A 26,408-nucleotide genomic window follows, 5' to 3' on the forward strand; every position below is an offset into this window, starting at 1 on the left:
GCAGTGGTCAAAACAACTTGAACTTGTCGATCTGTTTTTTCCTCGCCTGGTGCCCGTTTTCGCGTATAGCAACCCACTCGTCGACGAGCCGGCGCCAGATAGTATTCGCCTAATCGAGTAGCCTAACCGAACTGGAGGACAGACACGCAGTGATCAAGCGCGCCTTCTAGGAACAAGTAACAATCTCTTCTCACCGCACCGAATCAGTTTTGTCAGTCGACTGTTACGTGGTCGCGGCGCGCCAGCTCGCTTATCGGCGCCTTATTTGCCTCAGTCGAGAGCATTGTTTTCGCCTGAAATGTACCGTGATTGGCCTTGGCTTTGAACGACGTATATGTACAGCCTCCCGCATTTTTAGCTATATCGCGCGAGAACACTAAAATATGGTCGTACGTCGGCCTGAAGGGAACATCGCTTTAGACGACTCTTGCACAGGGGAGTGCTTGGTGCAATTGAAAGTACTTCTGCCGGTCTCGCTGATTATCGCCGCTTAAGGGCGCGAAAATGACGCGTGATGGACGCTCGCGCGATATAGATAAAAATGCGGGAGGCTGTTCATGTGTATACGTATATACTATGCACGACGTGAGCACGTGGTCTATATGCTCCGCCGTCGCATATACCTATAAGTCATATGTCTCATAATGTACTTATCGAGTAGTGTTATATGCTTACAGTGAGATCGCATACGCAACCTATGTGATCATATGAGAGAATATTGTGTTCTTTGGTTGTACAGCAAGTGCGGTTTATTAAATAAAATCGGTATTGCAGTACAATTAGCAAGACCGTGCAGTCCTGTCAAGCTGGAACGAAGCAATTGCAAAACATCGTTGTAAACGACTCCCCTACAAAAAGTTATTCATAAAAACAAAAATAAGATATTAAGTAGCGTACGTATGGGGATACATTATATCGCCCTTGGTGAAGTTTAGGTGATAATGAAATTGTGATACAAGTATAGTCGAAGTGCGGAGGCACTAAATATTTGTTTAGCGAGTGGCAAATTGAACGAGCGCTATCGTGTCGTCGTCACCTCTCTGGCTTGAACGGAGCACGTACTGACGCAGCAGACTGGAATGCGCCTTGCAGTGTGCGCGCCAGCTGGGCCGCAGACAGTTGGAGCGACGTTACGTGATCTGCAGCTGCAGTGGATCCGGGACGCTGCGCTCCTCGTACTGTTGCATCGTATTTCCTGAGCTGCCAACGAATCTCAAAAGCTCCGGCGAATTCGCCCGTCTTCGTGTCGGTCGTGTATCTCGTTCGATAGAGTATACCCGAAGGCCTGCGCGCACGTTATAGTATTTGAAAGTGGTTGATTGTCGCTGATCGCTTGCCACCTAAACTAACGGTTATGTCTGAGAGCGTCGGCTCCACCTCGCGTCCTATAGGAGCAGTACGCGGCCGGACGTTGTGTAACACTGTTACCACTTTTTTTCCGGTGTCATTGGTTACGCTTCGTGAATCCAGCGCACCAGTATAAGACACAATGCACTGATCAGTGGTGTAAAGTGTGTTTCAAAATTAATTGCTCACCAGGCGATATGCAACGCATAAGAATCGGCATACTTACGCAACCATATATTTAAAGCCACCCCGCGAGGCTCGCCATTTCTTTCTTTCTTTATTTATTTACTTCCTTCTTTCCTTTCTTTCCTTCTTTCTTTCGATTCCTTCGTTCCTTCTTTCCTTCCTTCTTTGTTTCTTTCATCATACACTGGGCAACAAAATATACACTCCGCGAGTCATACGGTGTTGTAAAGCTAATGAACTGTACATTCGTCTATAGCAAAACATAACTCGCAGAAAAGGTGTCTTTTTGATTCAGTGATATTATCGTCAAATCTAAATATTATAATTCTTTCCATACAATCTATACCCAGCTCACAAAGCGAAGGTTACGCAATAGTTAACTACAATGAAATGCAGTAAACTAAGTGCTCATCATCTGTGCACCAACGAAAAGTGTACAACGGGCGGATGGAAAAAGTAATTAGTTAAAGAATAGCTAGTAACTACCGCGTAAAATTGGTTACAAATACATATAATTACAAAAATGACCTAAATTGTACATGTGTTCCTTAAACTTCGCCTTCGTTAACGGCTTCCTTTTTGCTTTTAGACCCGATCTGTGTACAGATGTAAGTAACCCTTTTCTTCTCAACTATTCTAATTTCCTGCCCTTTCATGAATCCCCCCTCCCTATACTGGCCGCCGTTCAGTTGCCAGCCGCTGTAACTACACATTTACAGTGCGGCCAGTATAGAACTCTTCTTCCTATCTCTTTCAGCTTTACCTATTTAATGAACAATAAATTATTGCTCCATTTTTGCTCGTATAGCGATGCGGTTTGGCCTGAGCGAACTTTCAGGTTTTGTTCGTCCGACTGCATCAGACTGCATAGAGCTTCAGCATCCGTCTTGGGTTGATCGCTGGACTTGCGCGCGCGTATACTTACGTGTGCGGGTGTCTGTGGCACAGAGCTTCACGAAACTTCAGAGGCTAGCATGACTTGCTTTCCGTTTCCTGATAAAATGTTCTCACGAGTACCGTTTATGCCCTGAAAGGAATGTCCACCTGAACACGGATACTCATTCCTCTAAAATACAAAGCAATGCTCCGAGAAATATTTCCCTCGGATGCCATGAGACCCGCGCGCTTTTAGCTGTGACGTCATCGCCGCGTATAGATGGCTTGCACTGTCGTCATGGTAGCCGCCATGTTGGTGCACCGACACGGTGATAAGGTGGGTGCGTGACGTCACGTGAAAGCTATCAATAGACAAGCGGCCAACACTTGGAGCATTGATCTTTTTTCTTTTTTTTTTTCGTAAAGCAAGGTTCGTTAAGGGATCGTCAGCCAAGCTAGACGACGTCACGTCACGTGACACGGCCAGTACGGCAGTTTGTAGCATTCCGTACGCACCGGCCCGTCTTGGTCGCGCACGCGGTCCAACATCGCGTCACGCGCCTGCAACGGTATACACGCCGAACTGTTTTCAGTCTGCCTTATAAAGCCTGTCGTTGGGCATATAGGTAACCCCGATGGGTCAGTCCCTGCCCATACCTTTATATTCGTTTTTCTCTCCTCCTCTTTTCTTATTTTAATCTCGCCGTGTAATCTCTCGCATTCGAATCGCCGTATACTCGCGTGGAAGCTTTTGTGTGTCCGGCGAATCGTACACGCCGCGGTTCTTTGTTCGCCGTTGTTGTCGCTGTTGACCGAGATCAACGGGAGGAGGAAGCGTCCTCGTCGGCAGCCACACTGTACTACGTACCACGCGTGTGTGTCCGTGTGTGTCGCCGTGTCGGAGCTGCGTTCGTGCTGGCGTTGAGCGCTGCTAGCGGACGCCCCGCGTGTCACGGTGGCCAGCAATGGCGGCCTCGCCGCCGCCGTCGTCGACGACGAGGGCGCCGCGCAACCTGTGGCGTGCCGTCACTCGCCGAGTCCTCGTGGTTCTCGCCTCTTCGTGGCACCGATCGCGGTCGAGGCTCAGGTCGATCCGCCGAGCTAGCAGGTAACCGGCGGCCACGTCGAGAGCGCATTTATTCACGCGTATACTTAATGTATAGCTCGTTTTCGGGCTTTTTCTTTCTGCAACCACTGCGGTTGCAAAAAAAAAAAAAAAAAAAAAAAGTGGTCTGCTGTTTTTGATGCAAACTTTGACGAGCGCGAAGAAAACAGACGAAAGACGAGGAACACGAAGCGCAGACTAGCGCTGCCTACTTCGTGTTCCTCGTCTTTCGTCTGGTTTTCTTCGCGCTGCGGTCAAAGTTTGCTTCAAGATCATGAACCAACTCGCACCAGAGTGCGAGTTGGTTCATGATGGTTTGCTGCTTTTTTTTTCTTTTCTTTCCTTTTTTCTTCTTTATTTTTTTCTTAGTACGTACAGCACAGATGCTCGTCTTTACGTATATACTTTCAGGCATGGCTTACACAGACGTCGTAGTGAACGCCATTTTGGAGTACATGCAATGCATGCCTGACAAGACGAAGCGAAAATCTACGCCTTACTGCAGTCTTATTTACAGCAACATATGGTAGCGGTAATATGGATCACTCGCAAAGTGTTCGTGCCGTGTCACGACGTCACGTACAGGCTACGCCGACACTCAATGCATGTATTTCCGGATTATAATATGTGCAGAAATACAATCTCAACGAGAATCGTTTTAAGCTCAGTATGCGCGTGCGTGCGTAATCTTGTCGTTGCGTGTTAGCACCCGCGTGCAGTGATCGAGTCTTCCCCGCTCTTTCATCGCTCGTCTTCACGGTGTCGCTTGTGCCTTATTCAAGCACTGCTTGTACGAATTATGCACGAGACTATAGACCACAGTACATCGCGTCTTGTATGCAAAGAAAGCGTCGTGTGTCTTCTATGTGTATAGTTCATCGAATGTGGGCTCTCTTGTATACAAACCGCTCGACCGCTGATCCTGTGCTCCGCTTCTTGTCCACCCGACAATGCTGTTTCATATACTGTATACGGATGCGTCATCTCCGCGCAACTTCGTGGCAGTGGTTTAGATCCATCTAATAAATTTACGGTTCCCATGGGCTATATGCAGTAGCAGCAGCTGTGGCAATTATTGCGGGTTTTTGTATTTTTATAATTATCTTCTTGTATGACTGACGTGCATGTTGTGTAGACGATGCGCTTTGAATGATGCTTGAAATTTGCACGACCAGTACCAATTGGTCTAGGAAAACCTAATCGTGTTCAGACAGCCATGTGGATTGAACATAAAGCTGTGAGTTATAGTTAATACGAGCGCGATTTGACAGGGGTCACTGCGCCCTCGGTATATACGTGTAGCTCGTGTTTCTTTTATTAAATATACTTCGAGTTATACCTGGCGTGCCTTAGTCATAATTGACCTGCGTAATTATAGCTGACGTGTGCGACGTTGCGGGAGTACTAATTTTAACTGCAACCTGTGCCGCTTAGCATGCGCTCGCGTCATGCCGCGCCATATATCACTGCGCACGTTCCGCGCGCTTATACAGCTCGCGACTTGTGCCTCAGCGGCAAATCGCAGTTGTATCTTGCTCGAAGAAAGAAAAAGCGAAGCTATATGTGAGCTCGCGAAGTTGGGAGCAACTTCAGAACGCTGACATCCCTAAAACATTCGTGCTCTTTTTCGCTAGCGGGATGAAAAATGAACCGCACGGGCCGCGCGGGCTGGTTAAGAAACGAGCGTGTTATCGATTGCCGCGCGCCTTTCCATATCCCGCTTCTGTGCCGACTTTGTGCGTATACGTGTTGCTAGATGCCTGAGCATTCCGTTCGCGTTCGGCTGTCAGTCCCTCCCTCCCTCGCTCGCCGGTTGTTCTTGTTTAAAAGAAAGAAAACTGTATTGAGTCTGCGCTGACGCTGCATCGACGCGCGCGCCCGACGCGCGATTGAGGCGCAGGTGGCGGAACGAACATCCTGACGGCTCTCGCGGCGTTTGCGGAAGTTTGCGATTCGTTTTTGACGCGCCACGTGCGATCGAGGAAAGAAAGCAGGCGAGTAGGAATTGCAACGGCGATCGATATTGCCATGTTTCGCCGCGTTGTTGCAAGTACTCTCTCCGTATACACGTAATCGTGTGCGAGTGTTATATACTGGAGCGTTTCGTCCGGAACGGTGCGTACACTTGCGTGCCTCGTGGTTTATAGGATGGCGCTTTACTGCTGCGTCTGCGAGACAAATGTGCGCGCGTGCGGTTTTGCGAGCGCGGCATGCAGTGTGGCGTACGTATATACATAACTTGGATTTGTAATATATGCGCGTTTGGCGCATGACAATCAACTTCCTGTTTGTAACTGCCAGATGCAACCAGCTGTATAGGCGCTGTCGCATTTTCCAGGAAAAACTGAAGGGCTGCCCCCCCCCCCCCCCCCCCCCCCCTGTGCTGGCGTGTGATGTCGTATTCGAAGCAGTAAATGTCCTTCTGTATAGTTTCCGTTTGCCGTGCCTCCGTCGAATATTTATCAGGTTGCACTATAGTTGGCCCTGCATGCTTGGCCGCGTTTCAGAAGCTTCAGAAGTGTTTAATCGGGTTTGCACGTTTATTTACCGGCATTTCACGGTGTCCTATGCCATTCCCTTCTATTTTAATTCCTCGTTATTCTCTTAATTGACTGTCGTTGCGGGGTGCCGCTGAAGGGTTGATTGGTTAATAGTAGCGAACGTGCGGAGCTTTTTCTCGTGACGGCCCGAAAGTTTCCAATTTCCTGGGAGCTCCCGATTTCTCTCAGAAGTATTTGTCGGTGCGTGTACAGCAGTTATTGGCCGCGTGATCATGTGCCATGTACACTTAAGGCTCATTCGCACTGGACTGACAGGACACCAATTTTGGTCTGCCGACTGTTGGCGACAGCAGTTTACAGGACGGAAAACGCTGTGGTCAATGGTTTAAAGGAAGGAAAACGCTGTCGCAAACAGTCGGCAGACCAAAATCGGTGTCGTGTCGGCCTATAGTGTGAATCAGAAACCAGTTTTTCAAGATTTTTTTTTCTTTTTTTTTTCGTATTTTCGTCGAAATGAGGCCCCGAATGGTTTCTTCACTCGATAAGCATGTCGTATACATCATGGGCTCGTTAGAGTGATCGAATAGGCGAACGGGCATGTACTAAGTACGGAGGTTCGCCGCACGCATTGAGTTGGTGAAACCGACCTCGTTGGATATAGAAACAAGTATTCTGTAAAAGAGAGAAAGCTTGCTCGAAGTGCTGCCTCACTTCGATATGTTGACGCAGTAATGTGGAGTGGTGAACTCCACATTACTGCGGTTACTACACCGGCACCGTCCATGCTTTACTTCTTTCAATAAGCACAGCGCAGTGTACGAATGCAAACGCACACTCATAACAGCACACTGTCTTGAGTGCGATCGTAGAGGTGGGGTGACTGTCAACCACAAAGCTCCGCGTAGACATGTTATGCTCGTGCTTTATCCGTTACATCCCAGTATTCGCCCCTCTTTTGTGTGCGGCGTATGTATATCTGTAGACAATTTTAGTTCCATCTTTAGGCTCCGCCGTTGTTGATAGCATTCGGTAGTGGTAATAGGTGCGCGCGTGGCGGCGGTGTGGGGCGGATAACCTTTTCGTGCCGCTCCAAGCAACATTGTATATATATATATATATATATATATATATATATATATATATATATATATATATATATATATATATATATATACAGACAAGCATGGCAGTTCTCTTTCTGCAGTCATGGCCGAACACACGCGCCTTGGGTGGTACGATCAGTAACTTTCTGTGCTAAAGAACGCTCTGTGCTAAAAGCCGGAAAGCTTCAGCGAAAGTTTCAGTTCAATGCCATTCTTATATACGCACTTCTTCGGAGCGCCATAGGGAACACACTGCATGAAGTGACCAACCCCACTGCGTCGCATGCCGGCGTCCGCTGCGTATATAGGCGTTCCGCACGGGATCGGCATGCAAATGTTGCGCGTGTTCAGTTCGTTTTGCTTATCCGTGCCGCGGGCAAATATGCCGGGACAAACCATGGGGCGCACTTAATTCTCGCGCGTGGGCGAGTTCTTTAACATCTGCTAGCTAACCTCTGCATTTGGCGCCTCGTGTGGGTATGTGTGTGCATTCGCGGGTTTTAAGAGAGCGTGCTAGCAATTATCTCGCACCATTAAGCGCTCACTCCGCGAGCATGCACTTGGCGTATACGCATGTCGTGGACCGTTTGCTTGCTCTCGCTCGGCTGTGCATGGGCGCGCGTGTCGGTGTTGTGTGTACGCTCTCGCGTAACTATATAACACGCCCAACCTTCATTCCGACCTTCATTCGTTGCCCCCCCCCCCCCCCCCCCCCCTTGTCGCAGCGTCCCCCCTTTTTCTTTTTGTCTTATGTCGTCGCTTCATCCACCCTCGGCCCTATCCTATACACAGGAGTCTTGCGAAACGCGGCCGGCGCGAATGCTTTTTTTTTTTTTTTTTTCTCTGTCGGGATAGATTCGCGCATGCGGCGGCTTTGCTGGTTAACCGCGCGTGCACTGGGGGAAAACGATTTCCGAGCAGCCACGGCAGCGCGAACTTGAGTGGCCATTGGGCATGTTTCGCTCGTGCCCCGAGCGTTTATTCAGTTCTTGCTGCTCAGGTGTATACGTGTGTAGTTTGTGCGTGCGCACGTTAAATGTACGTGGCGGGTGTGTCGGGGGAAGCGGGAGTGCGTTGCTGCGAAATTGTGAACGACTGCTCTTTGTGCGCGTATAGCGTGTGAAGTCATGAATTGGTTTCACCGGCGTTACTGTGTACGTGATCACTGTAGTGCGCTAGCTGAACCGCTTGAGGAGCCTTCTTTCTGCGTACGTCTCGTTGTGTGTCTGCTATATGTAGTGAAGCTTTTTGAAGCATGAATGACGTGGGAAAGAATGCTTTGTTTCGCTTCCCGTTGCTGGAAAAATATATCCACTGGAGAAGTGGGCTATGGCTTCGTTTTCAACTGAGCAAGGGCTTGCCATCATGGATAGCTCAAAACGTCGGTTACGCTCGGAAGTTTTGCGTTCCATCGTCATATTGTCATCGAGACCGTGGTATATTCAGAAAGGCGACTCCATTTGTGCTGTCTGGCTGGATCGATAACCTTGAGCCATCTAGCTCTGTCGGGCATATATATAGGACTTGATTAATATCCCTGATCGGGAAGTCGTCGTCGATATGTGTTTTAACAAATTCACGTTGCAGTGGTCTGCAATAAGCATTCGGTCCAAGCTAGTTGGCGATGAACTTTCAAAGCGGTTGACTGCTGATTCCGACTACAGGCCAACGCCAGGCGTTTTCAATTTCACGGGCGGTCCGGGCTCTCGTCATCAAATACTGCGCGAAAATTATGACATGTGCGCGCTCGGTGACGGCTGCAAAATATGCGAGACGATGTTATTTGGCGTGTACAGACAGCGACTCGATTAGAGTGGGTCTCAAGTTGCGTTATGAGAAGTCTATAGACGTCATTTATGACGTCTATAGATATAGAAGATATAGCTGACGTACATAATCGCTTAGGTCGGTTTTAACTGGCATGCTATACGGAACGCACAGAAATCATTTTTCTTTATAAATACCACGGTTAGATGCTGCAGTCGACATCGTCACGTATACTTGGAGAAAGTGACCGTCTCACTTTCTTGTCGTGTATATAGACACAACAGACTTTTCATGTCAACTCGCGTTGTTAGAAAGGATTTGGCGGGTACTTGTCATCTGCGGCGTCAGAACGGTCTATATCATATTAGTGTCAATTTTCACGTAGGCTGACTGCAAGAATGATTTAACCACTTCTATTCAGTTCCGCATACGTTCAACCGTGTATGAACATTTTAATTTTAATATCGCTTCCGAGGTAATATTGAAAAGGGTTGAAGGCAATGTGCAGCAGTGGCACACAATTGGGTACTCGGGGACCGAAGACGCTATCTTGCTGAGAGTTGAAGTTGTTCCATTTGGGGACTGCTACAAGGGGGTGATGTACGTATACTCTTGAAAGAGTATACCGTGCTTGAGCCAAACCGCCGACAGATCGCACAGCGCCTGTTTCATTGCAGCGTCGACGGGTAAATCTGAGGAGTTTGTCGGACCCTTCGTCCAGGGGCGTATAGATGGTCTGCCGAACCGTATTACTCAGCACACGCTCTCAAAATGTGCGCTTCTTTCGTGCAACGTCCCCGAAATCATCCACTCGTTCGACCTATGACTCAGACTACCTGCGTCGTGCTTTCCTTAGTATAGAGCTATCACTTTTCTCTTGGGGCCGAGAGATAACGAGGCTGTATGACTCACCGAGGGGGCTAACGTGGCGCGTTTCTCAATTGCACAACGGTGCAATCGGTAGCCAATTGTAGCGGCGACGCTTAACGCGGTGACAGGCTCCGACGGAGCAACGGGAGGTCTCAGCCTTCGCACTAATCAGTCATTATTCGTTTCACTTGTTGCTCAGACGTCCGCGACTCTGCGTGACCCGTTTAGCTGTCCGTTTATTGCGGCTCTAACGCCGCAGTGTTCGGCTGGCGTTCAAGAAGCAAGCTGTGTTGACGCATCCGCGCTCGTAAATTGAGTCGTCCCGAAAGCCGTTAGCCGAAGTCTTTCGGCTCAAGCCATCGGAGCGAACGGACGTTTTATTCGCGGCGCACTGTACGGCGATTGTGTGCCGCTGTAGAGGCGCCTTCGACGAACGTGCAATATAGGGGCGTTAACGTGTAGCGCCTATACTGAATCCATATTACTTATCAGGAGAAAGGAAAACTGAGCAGTGGGTCCGATCGTTCCGTCCCGTCGCCTTGACGGCGTCTTGTACTACGGCGTAGCGTCCGAGATATTGCGGCGTTCGCTGTCACCGCGCGCCGCCCGATCTCTGAGGCCATGACTTTAGATATAGGGAACAGGATTTGGCCACTACATGATGCCATTCTACTCTGTTATGGCGGGCAGGGCGGGAAGTCCTAGTCCTTACGTTCTCGTGGCACCCTGTATGCCCGTACTCGGGTCCTATCTCCCGTAAAAGGAGCATGCTGCAGGTGGGAGCTTCCCGCAGTATAGACGCTATAGCGATGGTGTGTGGTCGGGACAGTCCTGTCCCTAAACTCCTTGTAAAATGGCTCTAATAGGCACCTTATTTCGGAATAATGTTTGGGAAAAGAAATCAGTCAGCAGTGACGTTTCTGTGTCTAACCATTCTATCACATTATCATTAAATATGGTTCACTTCTTGCTTGACAGCACTAAATAATTTGTGTGCTTGCTATGAATCATCTGTGTAAACTAACATGAGTAGGACTATATAGCACCGCTATAGTGCTGTAAATAGAATAGTGCACACTAATTTATTCTGCCGCTATGTTATAACATCGGGCCAGAAACATGGAGGTTTATGAAGAAAATTGAGAAGCTAAGAATCTTGCAACGGGGGGGAACGATGGAACGAAAATCATAGGCGGAACGTTACAGCGGGAGATTGGAGAACAAACGGGGCTAGCCCACACTTTATTTGCTATTAAAATTAATCGAGTCGGACAAGCTGTTTAGCGTGTGCAACGGGTAACCGGTGGTCTATTAATTAAAGAAGGGGGGCGAAGGGAGGAGGGAAGCGCAGTCGAGGACAACAGAGATGGTGCGATGAAATGAGGAAATTCGCTGGTATACGGCGGTGTCAGCTTGCGCACAAGCCGGGGTTATTGGAGGTCGCCGAGAGACCTTCCATTTTTCTTCAGTGGTCATCTGCTGATGGTGGTGATAATATAACGATAGCGCCGTTGCGTCTCTTGTCTTTTGCTAATCTCCCATTACGACTGCGCAGTGTGTGCGTGTCTTCGCACTGTCTCCGCACGTAGATAATGAGCGTTCGTGGCTGAAGGTGCCGCTCCGCTCTTCTCTGTCGCAGCAACAAGACCCAGTCTGTGGACTGCCACGGCTACGTGAACCCCTTGGAGCTTGTGCTGGACACGAGCAAGAAGGAGGACGCGGGGGGCCGCGGGGGCCGGTCCTCCGGGGGTCCCCTCGAGCCGCTCCTGGGGCCGCTGGCCGCGGCTGCCGCGACGCAGCAGCAGCAGCACCGCCACCCTTCCTCCTTCCATGGGGGCCACTCCTCGGTGGCGGGCCGCCGGACGACCGCCACGTCGCCCGGCGGTGCGGCCGCCGCCCGGGCCATGCCGTCGCCTCCCCTGCCGCCGGCGCCCCACTCGGCGCCGCCCACCACCACGGCGGCTTCGTCCGACGCCGGCGCGGGCAGGAAGCAGTTGAGCAGGACGCCCACCCAACCGCCGCCGGGCGCCATCGAATACGTGGTGGGTGCTTTTCTGTGCTTGCCCGGTACTATGACGGCGTCGCCTTCGCCGTCTCAAGCAAGGTGTGGGCCAAGCAACTGGAATAATTTAATTTCGCGATCCTCTGATCACTGTCTTCGTCTCCGGTTAGCAAAGTCATTGAGCCGATGTCGGCGGGGTCAAGGACGACTCATGTTGGGCGATATTTGATCGCTATAGTGCGATCGAGTGGAGTCGAAGTGCGCAGAATGCAGCGATGAATTTGGACTGTCCGTGTCACCTGAATGTTTATAGGGAAATTAAACTCTTGTAGAAGCTAATTCCCGAATCATACAAAATAACGGAAGTTTCAGTGATACAGTCTGAACCTTACCTCTTAATAGGATGTGCTTCTGTTGGCTCGCGTGCAGTTCTCCCTTTGTTTTTGTCCATAATCTTAGTCTCCTGGAATTGCGACTCTCATGATTAGTGGCTGCAGTGTCCAGGATAGCGCAGCTGTATTTTTTTTTTTTTTTTGCATGTTCCCTGGCCCTTTCATTCAAGCAGCGGCCTCTCCCTTCGCGATAGGGGAATCTTGTATATATACCACTCCTGCGGATCTTCTCGCGTAAAGCTTCACATGCTTTTTAAATACTATTTCATGCTTATAATCTCATTCGAGTTAGGCATATAGAATAGTCTAGCTTCACATGGGACGAGAAGGCAAAGGGGACTTGACAACTTTCTGGCACCTTCTTGGCACCTCCTCCTCCCGGTCTTACGGCATTTTAGCGATCGCCCTCACCCATGATGGGCACCCTCAGCCCTTGACTTTCGGAGGATGGTTTCCACCGCTGGTGTGGGCACTGAGGCGGAACCCTACACGGGACACATGATTTTGAAGTACGCTCGCAATATGCGTGGTCTTTAGCGGCGTTTCGAGTTGGGCTTTGTTCATTGCCACAGGGTAACAGTGAAGGGCTATACGAAGAAGGCAAAGTGAGGCAAAAAGACGACGGCTATGTGTGTCTTCTCCGCGCCTACTCTGTCTTCGTTGTATTCCTGCTCTGTTTCTCTAGGGAAAGCGCAGCGGTCAGCAAACCCTTCTTACCGCGCGGAGAGTTCCGCGTGTCCGTTATTTAGTTATAGGGAGGCTTCGATACATAAAACTAGCAGGCGTTCTTTCTGAAGTCGAAGTTCGTGGGTAAACGGGTGTTCGTCAATTCAGCGGTAAATTGTTGGTTCAGGCATTCTACTTCCCTGCGAGAATAAAGTCAACCGTGCGTTGTTGGAAAGACGCAGAAAGAGCGGTCAGGGACAGCAGGAAACACGTGCATGTCCTGGATGTTGCTGGACAAAAAGTCCCGAGTTTTCTTGTATGATTTTTGTTTTACCCCTCTTAGAATGTCCGGGCGTTGCCCCCACCCAGTCTGATCGACTATGTCACAAGCAGGGGTATAGTTGCCCGAGCTGGCGGAACTCGGCCGCATTAAACATTACAAGGGAAGGACGTTGTCGGACCGGCGTGTGCGCATCTGCTGGTCGATCGGCAAGTGGCCCGCGCTCCCTTTAGCACGCGGTGCCTTCTCTTCCTGCGCCGCCACAAACAGGGTCGGCGGGCCGCGCGCTGTGGCCGTAGGTGTGCAGGCGATAAAGCCGTTGCGTGCCAGGCCGCAGGTGTGCGCAGCTGGGAACGTTCGCAAGGCAGCCACGCGTGCGTTGCCTGGCGCGCGCAGCTAGATCACCCGCTTTTCGCATGCGCAGTCGAGAGCGCGTGCGAACTGTGCCTTTCCCTGTCCTTGTACCATTTGCATGTCTAAATAGCGAGCTTTAAAGTCGTTACTATTGCGCGATATTAGAAATGTTTTTTTTTTTCCCTGGAGGTCGTCTGATGCACATAAGAGAGAAGGGTTCTCTACTTTGTTAACAAAAGCGAATATGGCACAACTATTTAACTAGGGCAGGGGATAGGAAGGAAGCGTTGTCCTAGAAAGCTATATGACTCGCGTTGAATGAAGCACTTGTTGAGATCTTATTCTATTTTTTTGTCTATGTATAGTATAGTATGAATTCAACGATATGCACCGAGCGCTGCTAAGTAATAAACGAAGCGCAAGAAATGTCTCAAAGCTAAAGCCATTGAAGCGATGAGGGACATTGTCGTATGCCCGTCGAGTGTTACTGATAAAGTTCAAAAAGCTGGGACCATATAGAAGTGTAAGCTATAGCAGCTTCTTGGTGGATGCATGCTGGACAGAGGAGCACGTGCTCTATATGCGATTTCAAGCTCTTTGTACTTGAGATGTCGGTGCGCCGGGTTCCTGCTCGAGTCGTTCGTGAATAATGTGACGGACGCTGTGTCTGCCTTGATGCGGTTCGGAGCTTCATGCTTTGGCGAAGACAGACTGCTTCCGAGAGACCCGACTCGCTACCGATTTAATGTTTGAAACTGGCTGCTCCGAAGTATACGACCGATTTATTGCGGTCGTGTGATTATCGATGTACGCATGTTTGCAGCGTGCGCCGAATGGATTTAAGTCTCCCGTGGGCCCATCCTCGAGTATCCGTGCGCGTGGTCCTTCCTGTGAACGCGGAAATGTCTTCACTCGCAGCGTGTATGTATCCTCCGGTGAATAGGCAAATACCATCGGAGATATCGAGCCGCTGAGCTCTGTCTTATGGGGGACTCGGGCAGCGCACTCCTAAAACCTGTCCGCTGCGATCCCTTAATGGGCATTGATTGCTTACACAGGCGCCGCAGCAGCTTCTCGCGGCCTCTCTCTCCGTTTCTTGCGCACGATATACAGGCTGGAAGCATGCCTGAGAGAGCTGCTTTCATCTCCGCTGACGCTGCTATAGTTCGCGGGTTACAATGCAGGCAACATATTGCAGCTATATTCATTGCTGGTTCGTATACCGTTCGGCGTTCTTACTTTTCAAAAAAAAAAAATTTTTTTTTTTGATCGTGTAGGCCCATTTTAATAGGGTTGCCGTTTCGCTATTGCAAAATAGTTATTGACGCCAAGCTTTTGCGCTCGAACAGGGGACGATGGCAAGTAGCGAGACAGGCCCAAGGGTAATCTTCCTACTTAGTGTCCATTTAAAGAGCATACCATCAATTAGGTGTTTATTGTGCTTGCGTCGAAGCGGCACAACCAGGGCACGTGACATGCCAGGGAATAATGCTAGTACCTTCTCTTACAGTACCGTGCAGCGCAACATGGTCGTGTATACAGAAGACAGCTAACCCAAACTTTTGTTTTACTTTTGTGTCACTTTATGGCTAATAACCTCCCCATTTTCCCCTCTCTTTTCCTCCCCCTCCTGCTGGCTTAGCTATAGTTTCGTTTTTCGTGGCTGCTGCTTTCGCTATAGGCGCCGTGGAATACTGATTTGTTAATCACAGGGTCCTGGGCATTGCAGTATTGCTTAAATAGAACGTGCGTGTTTTTCAAGCGTTTTAGTTTAAGTTCGAAGGAGAAAATTGTCATACACCCGAGAGCAGCACGAAGATATACAAGTGAAACACGAGAGTGGCTTGTTGGGCTAGTTGGTACATGGTTATACTTGGAGAATGCCAGCAAACTTGAAAGTAGAAAAAATCGAGCAGCAGACATATACAAAGTGACAGGAAGGTGGCTGCCTTCCTGTCACTTCCATAGACAAAGTGACCTTCCTGTCACTTTGTCTGTCTGCTTCTCGATTTTTTCTACTTTCAAGTTTGCTGGCATTCTCCAACTATAAGTGAAACACATGCGGGATGGTAGACGTACCGGGATTACGCGGGATTATTTACTGAGACTTACCCGTCTCTGTAAGATCATTAATTCATTATAGTCGCTGAAACATGAAAGCCGCCATTTGGCGTTTTATAATTGAAAACACGGAGAGGAAAAGCTTCGGATGACAAGGCCCATTTTCGTCCACACTGTGTTTTCAATCTTGCTTATGTAATGATTTGAGCTGTTGCGGTTTGCGCGCTTTACGTTTGCTGTTCACAACGGCTCTTACGCAAGTACTTGGCCCTCTTCCTCGAGGCGGGCATTGAACGATTCCGCGGCGTAAGAATCGTCAACTCTGGACAGTCTCAGGTGGCCGGCCTCCCACCCAAAGAGCGACTGAGCAGCGATAACTAGCTGATAAGACGGAAATTCACCTTGACATTAAACTCAGTGTCTTGACGAAAAGCACGTAATGTTCGGTTGCGCCTTCGCAAGCCCTTTCATTATTGATAACATGCACTACACGCTGGGTGCGCTACACTACACTGCTGGGCGCGCTACTGACAAGGACAGAATGGAAACAGAAAACAATTTGAACCTTGATACAGTGCGTCCCGTGAAGGAAAGGGATATCGGGCTATGGAGTCCCACCTCACATCAATCCGCGGCCAACTGCCCTCCGAACGAGCTCAAGTAGCGACTTTAACCAATCTGGTGCATTACCCCAAACGCGAGATGGTTGGCATAGCTTTCTTCGTAACGGAGGCTATAGCTGCGCACAAGATGGTGATAACATGAGCTATCAACTGCTACACTTTTTTTTTAATTGATGGCGATCTCACAGGAGACACGAAAAGCAACGAGATCACGAACAATTGATAGAAGCTGTGTATCGGCGCAGAATGCTCGCGTGACTCGGCGACGGAAACAACGCATTTGAAAATTTCGGCCGGCTGAACGACGGCAACATGTGCTGTCGTTCAGTGCAGCGTACATTATTATGTAGCTTTCTGCCTCAGCGGCTTGCTTCATTGATTGCTTCCGATTTCGGCTCGCGCGCGGCTTGCTTAGGCGGCGTGCGCGTCGCGACTATTTTCGGATTGGACGCCTCAAACACGCGCTCTCGCTGCTGTGTGATGTCAGGGGTCACTTGGAGGTGGGGCGGATGTGATTTGTGGGTCCCCCGACTATACTTTTTGCTGGGAGGTGGTCTCGGGGCCATTTGCCAGTGACCGGTAAATACGTGATCCTTAGAAAAGAGGCATTAGTCCAAATAACCTTCTGCTCTCCAAATAAATGGGGGGGGGGGGGGGGGGGAATGTTCTTGGGTGTAGGGTTTATTGAAAAAAAAAAAAGTGTCATAAACACGCATCTACCAATTTAACTCGTGTTGGGCGGAGTGGTTCCCCTGAGTGCTGGTCGTTTTCAATTCGTGGGATCAGCACTGCAGTGGTAAATTTCCTATTTATGCAGTGTATAGGCTTACCCAACCAAGAATTAAATTGTTTACGGAGGGCGGGTTATGGTTAACTGATACATGCGGTCTCAGCGGTACGTCGCCGAAGGATTTATCATACCCATACCCGAGGACGGCAGAACTAGGTGGATTGGCAGAAAACTAGGTGGGTTGATGAAGTTAGGAAATTTGCGAGCGCAAGTTCGAATCAGCTAGCGCAAGACAGGGGTAATTGGAGGTCGCAGGGAGAGGCCTTTTATCCTGCAGTGGACATAAAATATAGGCTGATTATGCTGATGATGATACCCGAGTCTGAGCGCACCTCAGGATTGGCCAGAAGAATGCATTGTTTCAGTGCACAAAATATACCAAGGATCGTGACGTCTGATTATGAGGCACGCCGTATAGTGCTCCAGATTAAGTTTGACCACATGGGGACTCTTTAACGTGCACCAATCTAAGTACACGTGCATTTCGCCCCCATCGAAGCGCGGCCGCCGCGGCCATTATCGAACTCGCCACCTCGAGCTTGATTAGCAGCGCAACGCCAACCACCAATTCACCGCGGTGGGTCCACGAATGATACGCAAGTCACATGTCATCCGCGTGTAGTCTCGAACCCACACTAGAGTCGGCGTCTGCCCGTGGCAACGTAGTTTTCACATTGCACTATAAGCGAAGGACATGTTCGAGGTGCTTCGACCGCGAGTCGAACTGCTGTGCCAAAACACCCGCCTTGGCATCATAACAGGCGGTTTCCATCGGGCAACAGGAAGCTTGCCGCTACGCGGGCTAGTGACGGAGGGCAGTGCGCAGCACCTTAGGCAGTCAGTGTTTGTTTACAACCGATATCGCTCCCGCCTTACGGAGGCGTCGTCCATTGTCCATTGTTGAATCCACGCGCGCAACGGCTGTCGCCATCACTATTCGCGCCGTCTTCATTGTTTATCTTTTTCTGTCTACAACTTGTTTGGGTGCCTCGCAAGCATAGTGAACGCGTCGCGGCGTCTGTCGTTGTATGCAGTTCAAGGACAGTGGTTTCATACGCCGACCACGCGTGCGGATTCGTCGAATCGTGTCTGAACCCGCGCTTGTAAAACATTGCGCGCAACAACCATCGGGAACGAAGCATCGACCCACGTCAGAAAAAGCCGGCTAAGAGAGCGCTAGGAAAGAATGCTCAAGTTCGGAAGGACACGTGGTTTCTACGTGTATAGTGCATGGGTGCATATGCATACAAAATATGTCAAGGGAGAGCTGACTTCGAATTGATTCCGCAGAACTGCTTTGACATATCCAGTGTCCCTGTGCTTCGAGTTGTCGATTAATTCGCACTCTTCCATGGTTAGCTCAGATGGTATACATATATAGAGAGAGCGACCGCCCCGGAAAGACGTTGGTCCGCGGTTCGAATCCCGGACCAGGACGAATTTTTCCTCAACTGCAAAGCTTTTCTTTCTGACTTTGTAGCTTCGTGTTACATTCGGGTGTATGACAATTTCGCCTTTCATAAAGTTGTACAGAGGGCACGTGTGTACCGTTGCGGAGAAACAGTGCGATGACGGTACAACAGCTTAAGGATACAGGACGCAACGTTGCGCTCATGTGTCCTTAAGCTGTTGTCCTGTTTGCCGTGTAAGGCCTAGAGCGGTGTACATTGCTCCCGCGCAATTTTCGTCGGCCACGCGAGGTAACGTGTTGTCCTTCTCGTAATCGTTACTATATACTGTGCCGCTTCTTGCACGCGCCCGCCTTTCGTGTCACCGATGAGCGTTTTATTTGCACCTTCCGTAATTTGTTTGCTTCGGGTGCTGCTGTTACGTGAGCGCCTGTAGTGGCAGACCACGAATCTGGGGCCCTTCTCTGGAAGACGCTCCGAGGCCATGCTGTCGTCCTATACTGTGGTGTATTTTTTTATAAATTGAACTCGCATGACGAGCGTCGCCGCCAGCGCATGAGCGCCCACGGAAGGCGTGTGGCGAAAGCCCCAAGGATAAAATACATTCATTTCAGCGAATACGTAAGATCAACACAGCTTTCCCTCCTCTTGTTGAGTCTGATTATGGCGTCTGGTTGTGAGGCACGCCGTAGTGCTCCGGATTAAGTTTGACCACCTGGGGACTCTTTAACGTGCACCAATCTTGGAGGACGCTTGGAGGACTCTTAATGAACTCCATTTACTGCATTTGTGGGATATATACGTGAGGGCGCAGTTGTTTGCTATCACAATCTTTAAAAGGAAAAGTCAAGTTTTGTTAATCAAAATTAAGTTCGATAGGTCAACTGGCGTTCATTACATTCGCATAATGTATCGGGGGCGCGAGTTTTTTTTTTTTTTTTTTTCGCGTGGAGGCACTGCTTTATCAGATGATCGGATGGTCGTGTATCAGGAAAGCGCGGCGCCCATTCAGAAAGCGTTATCTCCCACCACTCAAACATGGCGGCGTTCCTCACGCCCCTAGCGAATTCGTCCTTGGCCACGTGTAAGCATGGAGTGGTGGTGTCATAAAAGAGGAAAAAAAAAGAATGTAAACTGAAGATAAGCGGCTAAACGTTTGCTAGTCAAGTGCGTCTTCCACTCTCGCTGTCATTTTATCGCAGCCTGAAGTGGAAGTTATCGGTTCGTTGAACTGCATCTTCAAGCATTCCGCGCTCCCACCCCCTTGTTTTGCTGATAACCTTTTTCTTCGAAGACGTCTTAGGTTGCGCTCCGTGGAAGCAGCTCGCGTTATGCAGGAATAAATTCCGTTTTGCATGAAGTCTTTACCACTTGTTTCCCGATTCTTGGTTTGTGTACCATTTAGCATATTACTTCGTTAGAGGAGTACGGAACTCGTTATAAGCACAAAGTTTGGCTATGCCAGTGCAAAAACGTTTACTTTGTGTGCGTGTGTGTCGAATTACAATTAATCCGAGTTGTAGCTCTGTTAGGGGTACACCATTTGCGCGTTTTGCCGCTAGTGTGTACGTGCCATTAGGGGTACCCATGTTTTGACGTGATCTCGCAAGACTGGGGCTCGTTGAATAGAACCTGTGCTCCTGTTGGCCGAGCGGTTGGGGTCACTACATGCAAATACAACTTCACGGCCTTCGGGATCAGCCCATATTTGTCGTCACAAGACCGCGATATTTTTCTTTTGTGTATTTTGCTATTGCCATTTGTATTTGCAACTTTGTTGTGCATTATGACTGTATAAAAAATCCCCCCCCCCCTATGTAGTGCCCTCTGGGCCTGTAGGGGATTGAAATAAATAAATAAAAATACCTCTAAAGTGTATGAAGTTCATAATAAATGCCAAGAGCACTATCAGCTCGTGCCTGTAAGTCACAGTTCAAATGCGCGGACAGTTGGTAATACCTATAAAAAATAGCAATACGAGTATATATATATATATATATATATATATATATATATATATATATATATATATATATATTATTCTTCCAACCGTTCTAACCTGCAGTGAAGCCTGTTTAGCGTGACTTCCCAAAATAAAGCGGCAACGCAGTGAACCTATTCTGGGCGTGTCTTTGGCGCGTGGCTTTAGAGCGCCCATGTGTGCGCCTCTTGATGATCGTGCATAAGGCGCGGCTGACATGCGCCATTATGTTTCTTTATTTCCCACAAAGAAATGCGGAGATGTGATGAACACGTCAGTCACTGCTGTTGTCGCTGTTATGATGCACTTCTAGTGATACCATTGCTTGCGTTGTCGGTCGCGCTTTCGCACGAAACTGTGCAAGGGTTCTCATTTGTTCTGATAAGGCTAGAGATGCACGCGCCCTCGTGCGGATACGTCTAATCGGCTCTCGATCGTTGCTTCGGCGTCTTTTCATCCTTTGCCGTTGGAGTATATGCAGATCAGACAAAAGCGAACGCGCCAGCTTAGGTATGACCCAAAGGAAAACAGGTAAACAAACCGGAACGTGAACAAAACGGCCCGCGATCGCGATAAGAGCGCCACGGAGCGACCGAACTGACAGTAGCGAAAGGGGGGAGAAATGTCGCTTTTTTTTTTTTAACCCTCGGTGGACTAGCTGTTGTGTTGGAAAGCCAATTCGCACTCCAAACACGCAGCGAACAATTGCGAATCATCTTTTGCTCTTGATTTTCGTTTCTGACGTTCGTTGCGCAATGCGATCAAATCTAAAAGGCGCCGGCGGGGCTGTACGTGCCCCAGCATATACCTATAGTATAAAAAAATTGGAGGATGCTTAAGCTTCGACTTTAAGAGTAGAACGCGATAGCGTTATCGGGACCCGTTCGCACCGCATCGTTCGCATACGACAAGTAGGCTTCATTCACTGCCAACACTTAACGTGGAAAGACCAAGCTTACACCGATCCCCTTAATGTCGGCTTCACTTCTAAACTGAAATGCATTGCTGGAAAGACGTTCTTCTAGGGGCAATATATAGTGGTCTTAAATTAAAATGTGAAGGCCTTAGCACTTTTTTTATTACTTTATTGTTTGCTATTGCCCCGACGCGCGCAGGTCTGGTAGAAATGCTGGAAATGCGGTTTGTGTTTGAGTTTCCTCGTAACATAATTGGGTTTTCTCGTACATTCAAATTACAATCCGATGCCGATTGGTAAAAACAGGCCGACGGTGAATCCGACGCCGAATCCGACGCCGAATGGTAAAGTCGTACTTTACCATTTTTCTGACGGATTTCACTGTGAGAAATTCAATTTTTGTTCACCAAAACCTTGCACCACGTGGAGGGCCTGCGCGGTCGATGTGGTTGGATGATATTCTCCGCCACCCGCGATCACACGCCGGTTGGCGACGCCGGATTTTCGGCGACACGGGGCCCTAAACGCTATCGCGTTAATACGTATATACGTGCGTTCGCTTTCTCATCCCGTCGGGGAGTGCTCCGCGTGAAGAAAGCGAACGAGCTCGCGTTCTATTTTGTTAACTGCAAAGCCGTGGAAGAAGGCGGAGGGGAAAAAAAAAAAAGTGCCGCCATCGATGGCACCGCGCACGCGCTCGCGCTTAATGAAAAAAAAAAAAAAAAAAAAAGAACGAGCTCCATTGTTTGTCGCGTACTCCAAAAAATGCGCGAGACGGGTGTATATGGCAGAGTATAGCGGAGTGTAGCCCTCCATTCCATTCTAACTCAATTCCAGGGAGGGGAGATCTTCGTAATTCCACTCCTTTCAACTCCTTGGAGTGGTGAGAGTTGGACCATTCCTACTCCTTCGGAGTGGCTGAACTGGTCCAATCCTTGAATTCCAGTAAAAAAACGCTTCCTCTATAATTGTTTACTACTAGCGCTTGCTTAACTAAAGAGAAAACGACATATTTTGAACTCTTTAACAGTGTAACAGTGTTAAGAAAACAACGTAACAAATAGTGTTACGTTCTATTTCTGTATTGCATTTTTTTTTTTTGCTCGTGAATGACAACACTTTGTTGTCTTATCTCTTCAGGGTGTTGTTGCCTGTAATCACTCTAATTATTATTCATGAAGCAAATGATTGTACACCGTGTCCCCCATAGTGGATGAGTGCAATTATTTGACGAAAAAGCAGGCAAGCAAAATTAAGATGCTGGTCTTCACGGAGAATGCTTCTGGTGCAGTATATGATTCAGAGCCGAAGGAATTACTGAAGTCTGACTTTTTTTTTTTTTTTTTTTTTACTATTGCACACAATTTTCCAACTCGCACCTCTGACTGCCTCTTATAACGCCTTCTGGATTCTCGACAGTGTACGAAAAAATATGGCAGGCTTTCGAAATTAGCATGGACTCGCGCAGGGTGTAACCGTTTGCGACGGGGCCGTTTTTGGTCTGCACATGCTATTGCTCAATCGAATAATTGTTGGCAACCGAGCTCTTTAATTAAATGTTAAGGAGTGCACTAAAACTAAGGAGCTGACTTTAACTAAAGTTACTGGCTTTAAATGAACTGCAACAATGATAACGAAGAAAAGTTTCCGTATCATCATAAGTATATGATGTGTAAATACCGTGTTGTCTATAATTACCGCGGCAGAGGTAGTCACCGTTTAATTGGTAGATACTGAAAATGCCGTATTGAGTAAAAGTTGAGAAATGTGATAAATTAGCCAAATCTAGTTTAGTCTAACTTGCAAATTTACCGCTTTTGTAGTATAACCTAAAATAATCAACAGTAGCGCTCTGAGTATGTGCATGCCCATTCCACTCCAACTCCATTCCGGAATCTCGGGCTTCCATTCCGTTCCCATTCCATCTGCTAAGCTGCTGCCATCGTTCCATTGCAATTTCATTCCGAGTGTTTGAAAATGTGGAATGATTCAGGAGTCATTGCAATTCGGGAGTTGCCACTCCGCAACTATGGTCTAGGTATTAGGCGGCGAGCGCGGTTTCAGTCACGATTGCGCGCGATGCGAGAACGCCTGCTACGCCTTTCTATCCTGTCGTCGTTGTGCGATTTTCAGTTGGATACCGTTGCGCCGCTGTGCCTTGCAAGGACGTAATAGATCATTGGACAGGCGTAGCTTCAGAATACCCAGCTTAAGTGTACGTATGGGGGTTAACACGTCTGAGAATTTCGCTTTTTGGAGTTTGTCTTTTATCTTATCTATTTCTAAGAATATTTCATTGCGAACGTTTTTATGCCTTACCGTCATCTGCCGTTTCGTACCGCACGCGAGATCAGCATATACGTATATATGGAGAACTTTTTTTTAGTGTGGCCTCTAGTACCTGGCGTTGTTGGTAGTTTCCCGCTTCTCGATCCTTACTCTACCCATCTCCATCTAACACTCCATCTCCTTCTAAGAACTCCATCTAACACTGTCAACTTGTAAAAAGCGTGCGACGTCGTTTAACCACCAAGGTTTTCTCCGATACATTTATCCATCGTAGCGTCGTTGGATTTGAGATTTCTTCTGAGCTGGCGGTTGAAAAACCTGTTTTAACAAAACCATTGGGGTATATATTACTGACTTACGGCATTAATAATTTCATAGCGCGCAGCCAGCGGCTTTTCTCCTTTCGTCAATTGGTGACCTGATGCACATTGCTTATCTATCGTGGAGGGTTGACGTTCGACCATTTTGATTTTCTCCGCATGTGCATGCGTGTTTTTTTACTCGATCGACCACAGTGACTCATCGCGCTTGCGCTTTGTGTTACGCAAGCGTCGTCTGTGTAACGTGAGAAACCGCGTACGCATCGCCTGCAGTCGCGGAGCGCTGTACAGGAAGCGACCTGGTTTGCTATTCTGGGGCGCGATCTCTAACGGTTTGCTTTCCGAGCCGTTATAAGATCTCACCCCTGGACGTTGTCAAGTTCCACCGTATTGTCGACTTAGCCTTCTTGTCTTCTCTGATTGGACCACAGCGTTGCTGCGGCCTCTCTGATTAGATCAAAATGCCGCCATTACTGAACTTGACCATATGTCGGAATTTGACGATATCCAGAATAGCACTCCTGACCGCATATAATTAAAGGAAGGCGCAGGCGCCTAAAGACCAGCGTTTTGTACAGGGGTGTTATTCTGGACATTCCGCCAAATTGTAAATTTTGTAACGGTGGCATTTTGAGCCAATCGGATAGGCCATAGCTGACAAGATGGCGAATTTTACGATATGGTGGAATGTCCAGAATAACACCCTTGCACAGAGAACGCTGGTCCTTAATAGCCCGCCCGCGCCTTCTTTTAATTATATGCGGCCCCTCCGCGAGGCTCAACTGCGCGTGTGATCCGCCGTGGTTGCTTGGTGGCTATGGTGTTGGGCTGCTAAGCACGAGGTCACGGGATCGAATCCCGGCCACGGCGGCTGCATTTCGATGAGGGCGAAATGCGAAAACACCCGTGTACTTAGATTTAGGTGCACGTTAAAGAAACCCAGGTGGTCGAAATTTTCCGGAGTCCCCCACTGCGGCGTGCCTCATAATCAGATCGCAGTTTTGGCACGTGAAACCCCATAATTAACTGCGCGTGTGTTCTACCGCCTTCCCCGCTACCAAATGGCCGCGTCTCTTGAGCGTTCGTGCTGTGAGCCGTCATCGCGCATGACCTCAGAGATTGGGTGGTGCGTGTAGCCTAATCTCGGAGGCCATGCTTAGCGTCCGCGCTGCTTGAAACGTACGCGGCTCTAAGCTACGATTCAATTTCTGGTTTCCTTGTGAATGGCTTCGCGCAGTACAATCGAAGATTCGAAACGCCGGTTGCCGTTATTTCGACCCTATCATACGGTGCTGCTTTGTTCCTGCTAGCAGCAAGAACACTGCTGCTGCTTTCTGGGTAACACGAAGTTTAAATGTCTGTAGAGCTTTGCACGTCTTCTATTCAGATGACATCTCCCTTTTCTTAATTGAATTTTGAAATGCAGCTCACACTTCTGTGTTATCATCCTTAAACGAGCAGCGTTGTTGCTTATGTTTTCTCTCCAACTACACTCCGTTTGTCATTGTGCCTGACTTAATTGTTTTCATGTTCCAGGAGTCTTCCATGACTAATGTGCAGCTGTGCCTGTAGAGTGCACAATGAATTCTGCTGTAATATAATTTTTATGCATGTAAATTTACATAAGCGTACAATTGTCCTTCTGGTGTCCAAATAGATGCATGTCGTAGTTTTTGCATTTTCGTCTGTCTTGGCAGAAGTGAGGAGAGAACAGTTTCTGTGACTTCTGTTACTGCTTCTCTCAGAATGTTGTCGAAATTTGCATAAGCATTCATTTCTGTGTAGGGCTGTGGTGAGGTTTGTACTATTGGGATTGTTTGGCAGCACCTTCCAATGCCAGGCATGTTTGGAGCAAGCCGATTGTGCATCCTGCAAGCACAAGTGACGTGTTGCTGCGGTTTTTCTGGGCACATAATGTGCTTGCTGGTAATGTATGCATTGCATCGCCAAACGCGATGTTGCAGCAAGACTGACATATCAGGGAGCTGGTTGCTCTGGCTTTGTTCTGGTTCACTGGCACCGCTGATGCAGGAAGCAGGCAAGACAACGAATAATGATGAGGCTGCGTACTGTGCTTGAGCTGTGGTGTGCTAATGCCGAGCTGCTTTTGTCACGGTTGTTCGCACAAGCTATTTGGGCCAGTCCGTGCTTTTTATATCGATAGACAGTGGTGGAGGCAGATGCAATAGGACATCAAAAATATGTTTGTGTTTCACTTTGTGAAACTACCTACATGCTTGCGATTAATCGGAGTTTGGCCTTAAAGAGTATACTGCATGTGCTCAGATAGCTGTCTCTGCTTTCCATAAATGTAAAGCAAAGAAACGAAAAACAACAAACGGGCAAGTTTGCACTCGGTCGTGCAAAGCTTAGGCACAGCGAAACTGTCGATCCTCAAGTCTTACTGGCTGCTACTTCTAGGTCTTGGTTTAACTTAACTACCCATGTAGGGAAGGTATTCTCGAGTGATCATTTTCGAATGTACCTTCCCTTTCGCGACATTTCACATGACTAGCGCTGGACGCGTCGGCGCCTACTCGAGCGACAGCGGTCCTGCACACCACAAACGC

General features: G+C 48.5%; 1 protein-coding gene across 1 annotated transcript in view; it reads left to right on the forward strand.

The window, feature by feature from the left end:
- The first annotated feature begins 3,308 nt into the window (after window positions 1-3,308).
- LOC119450357 (oxidation resistance protein 1-like) overlaps window positions 3,309-26,408 on the forward strand; it is a 57,120-nt gene continuing 34,020 nt past the window's right edge. Inside the window, 2 exon segments of the mRNA XM_037713787.2 lie at window positions 3,309-3,517; window positions 11,395-11,797. Of these exon segments, the coding sequence (XP_037569715.1) occupies window positions 3,375-3,517; window positions 11,395-11,797 (546 nt within the window). The 5' untranslated portion in view covers window positions 3,309-3,374.

Source organism: Dermacentor silvarum, chromosome 4, assembly GCF_013339745.2.
Source record: "Dermacentor silvarum isolate Dsil-2018 chromosome 4, BIME_Dsil_1.4, whole genome shotgun sequence".
Classification (NCBI taxonomy): domain Eukaryota; kingdom Metazoa; phylum Arthropoda; class Arachnida; order Ixodida; family Ixodidae; genus Dermacentor; species Dermacentor silvarum.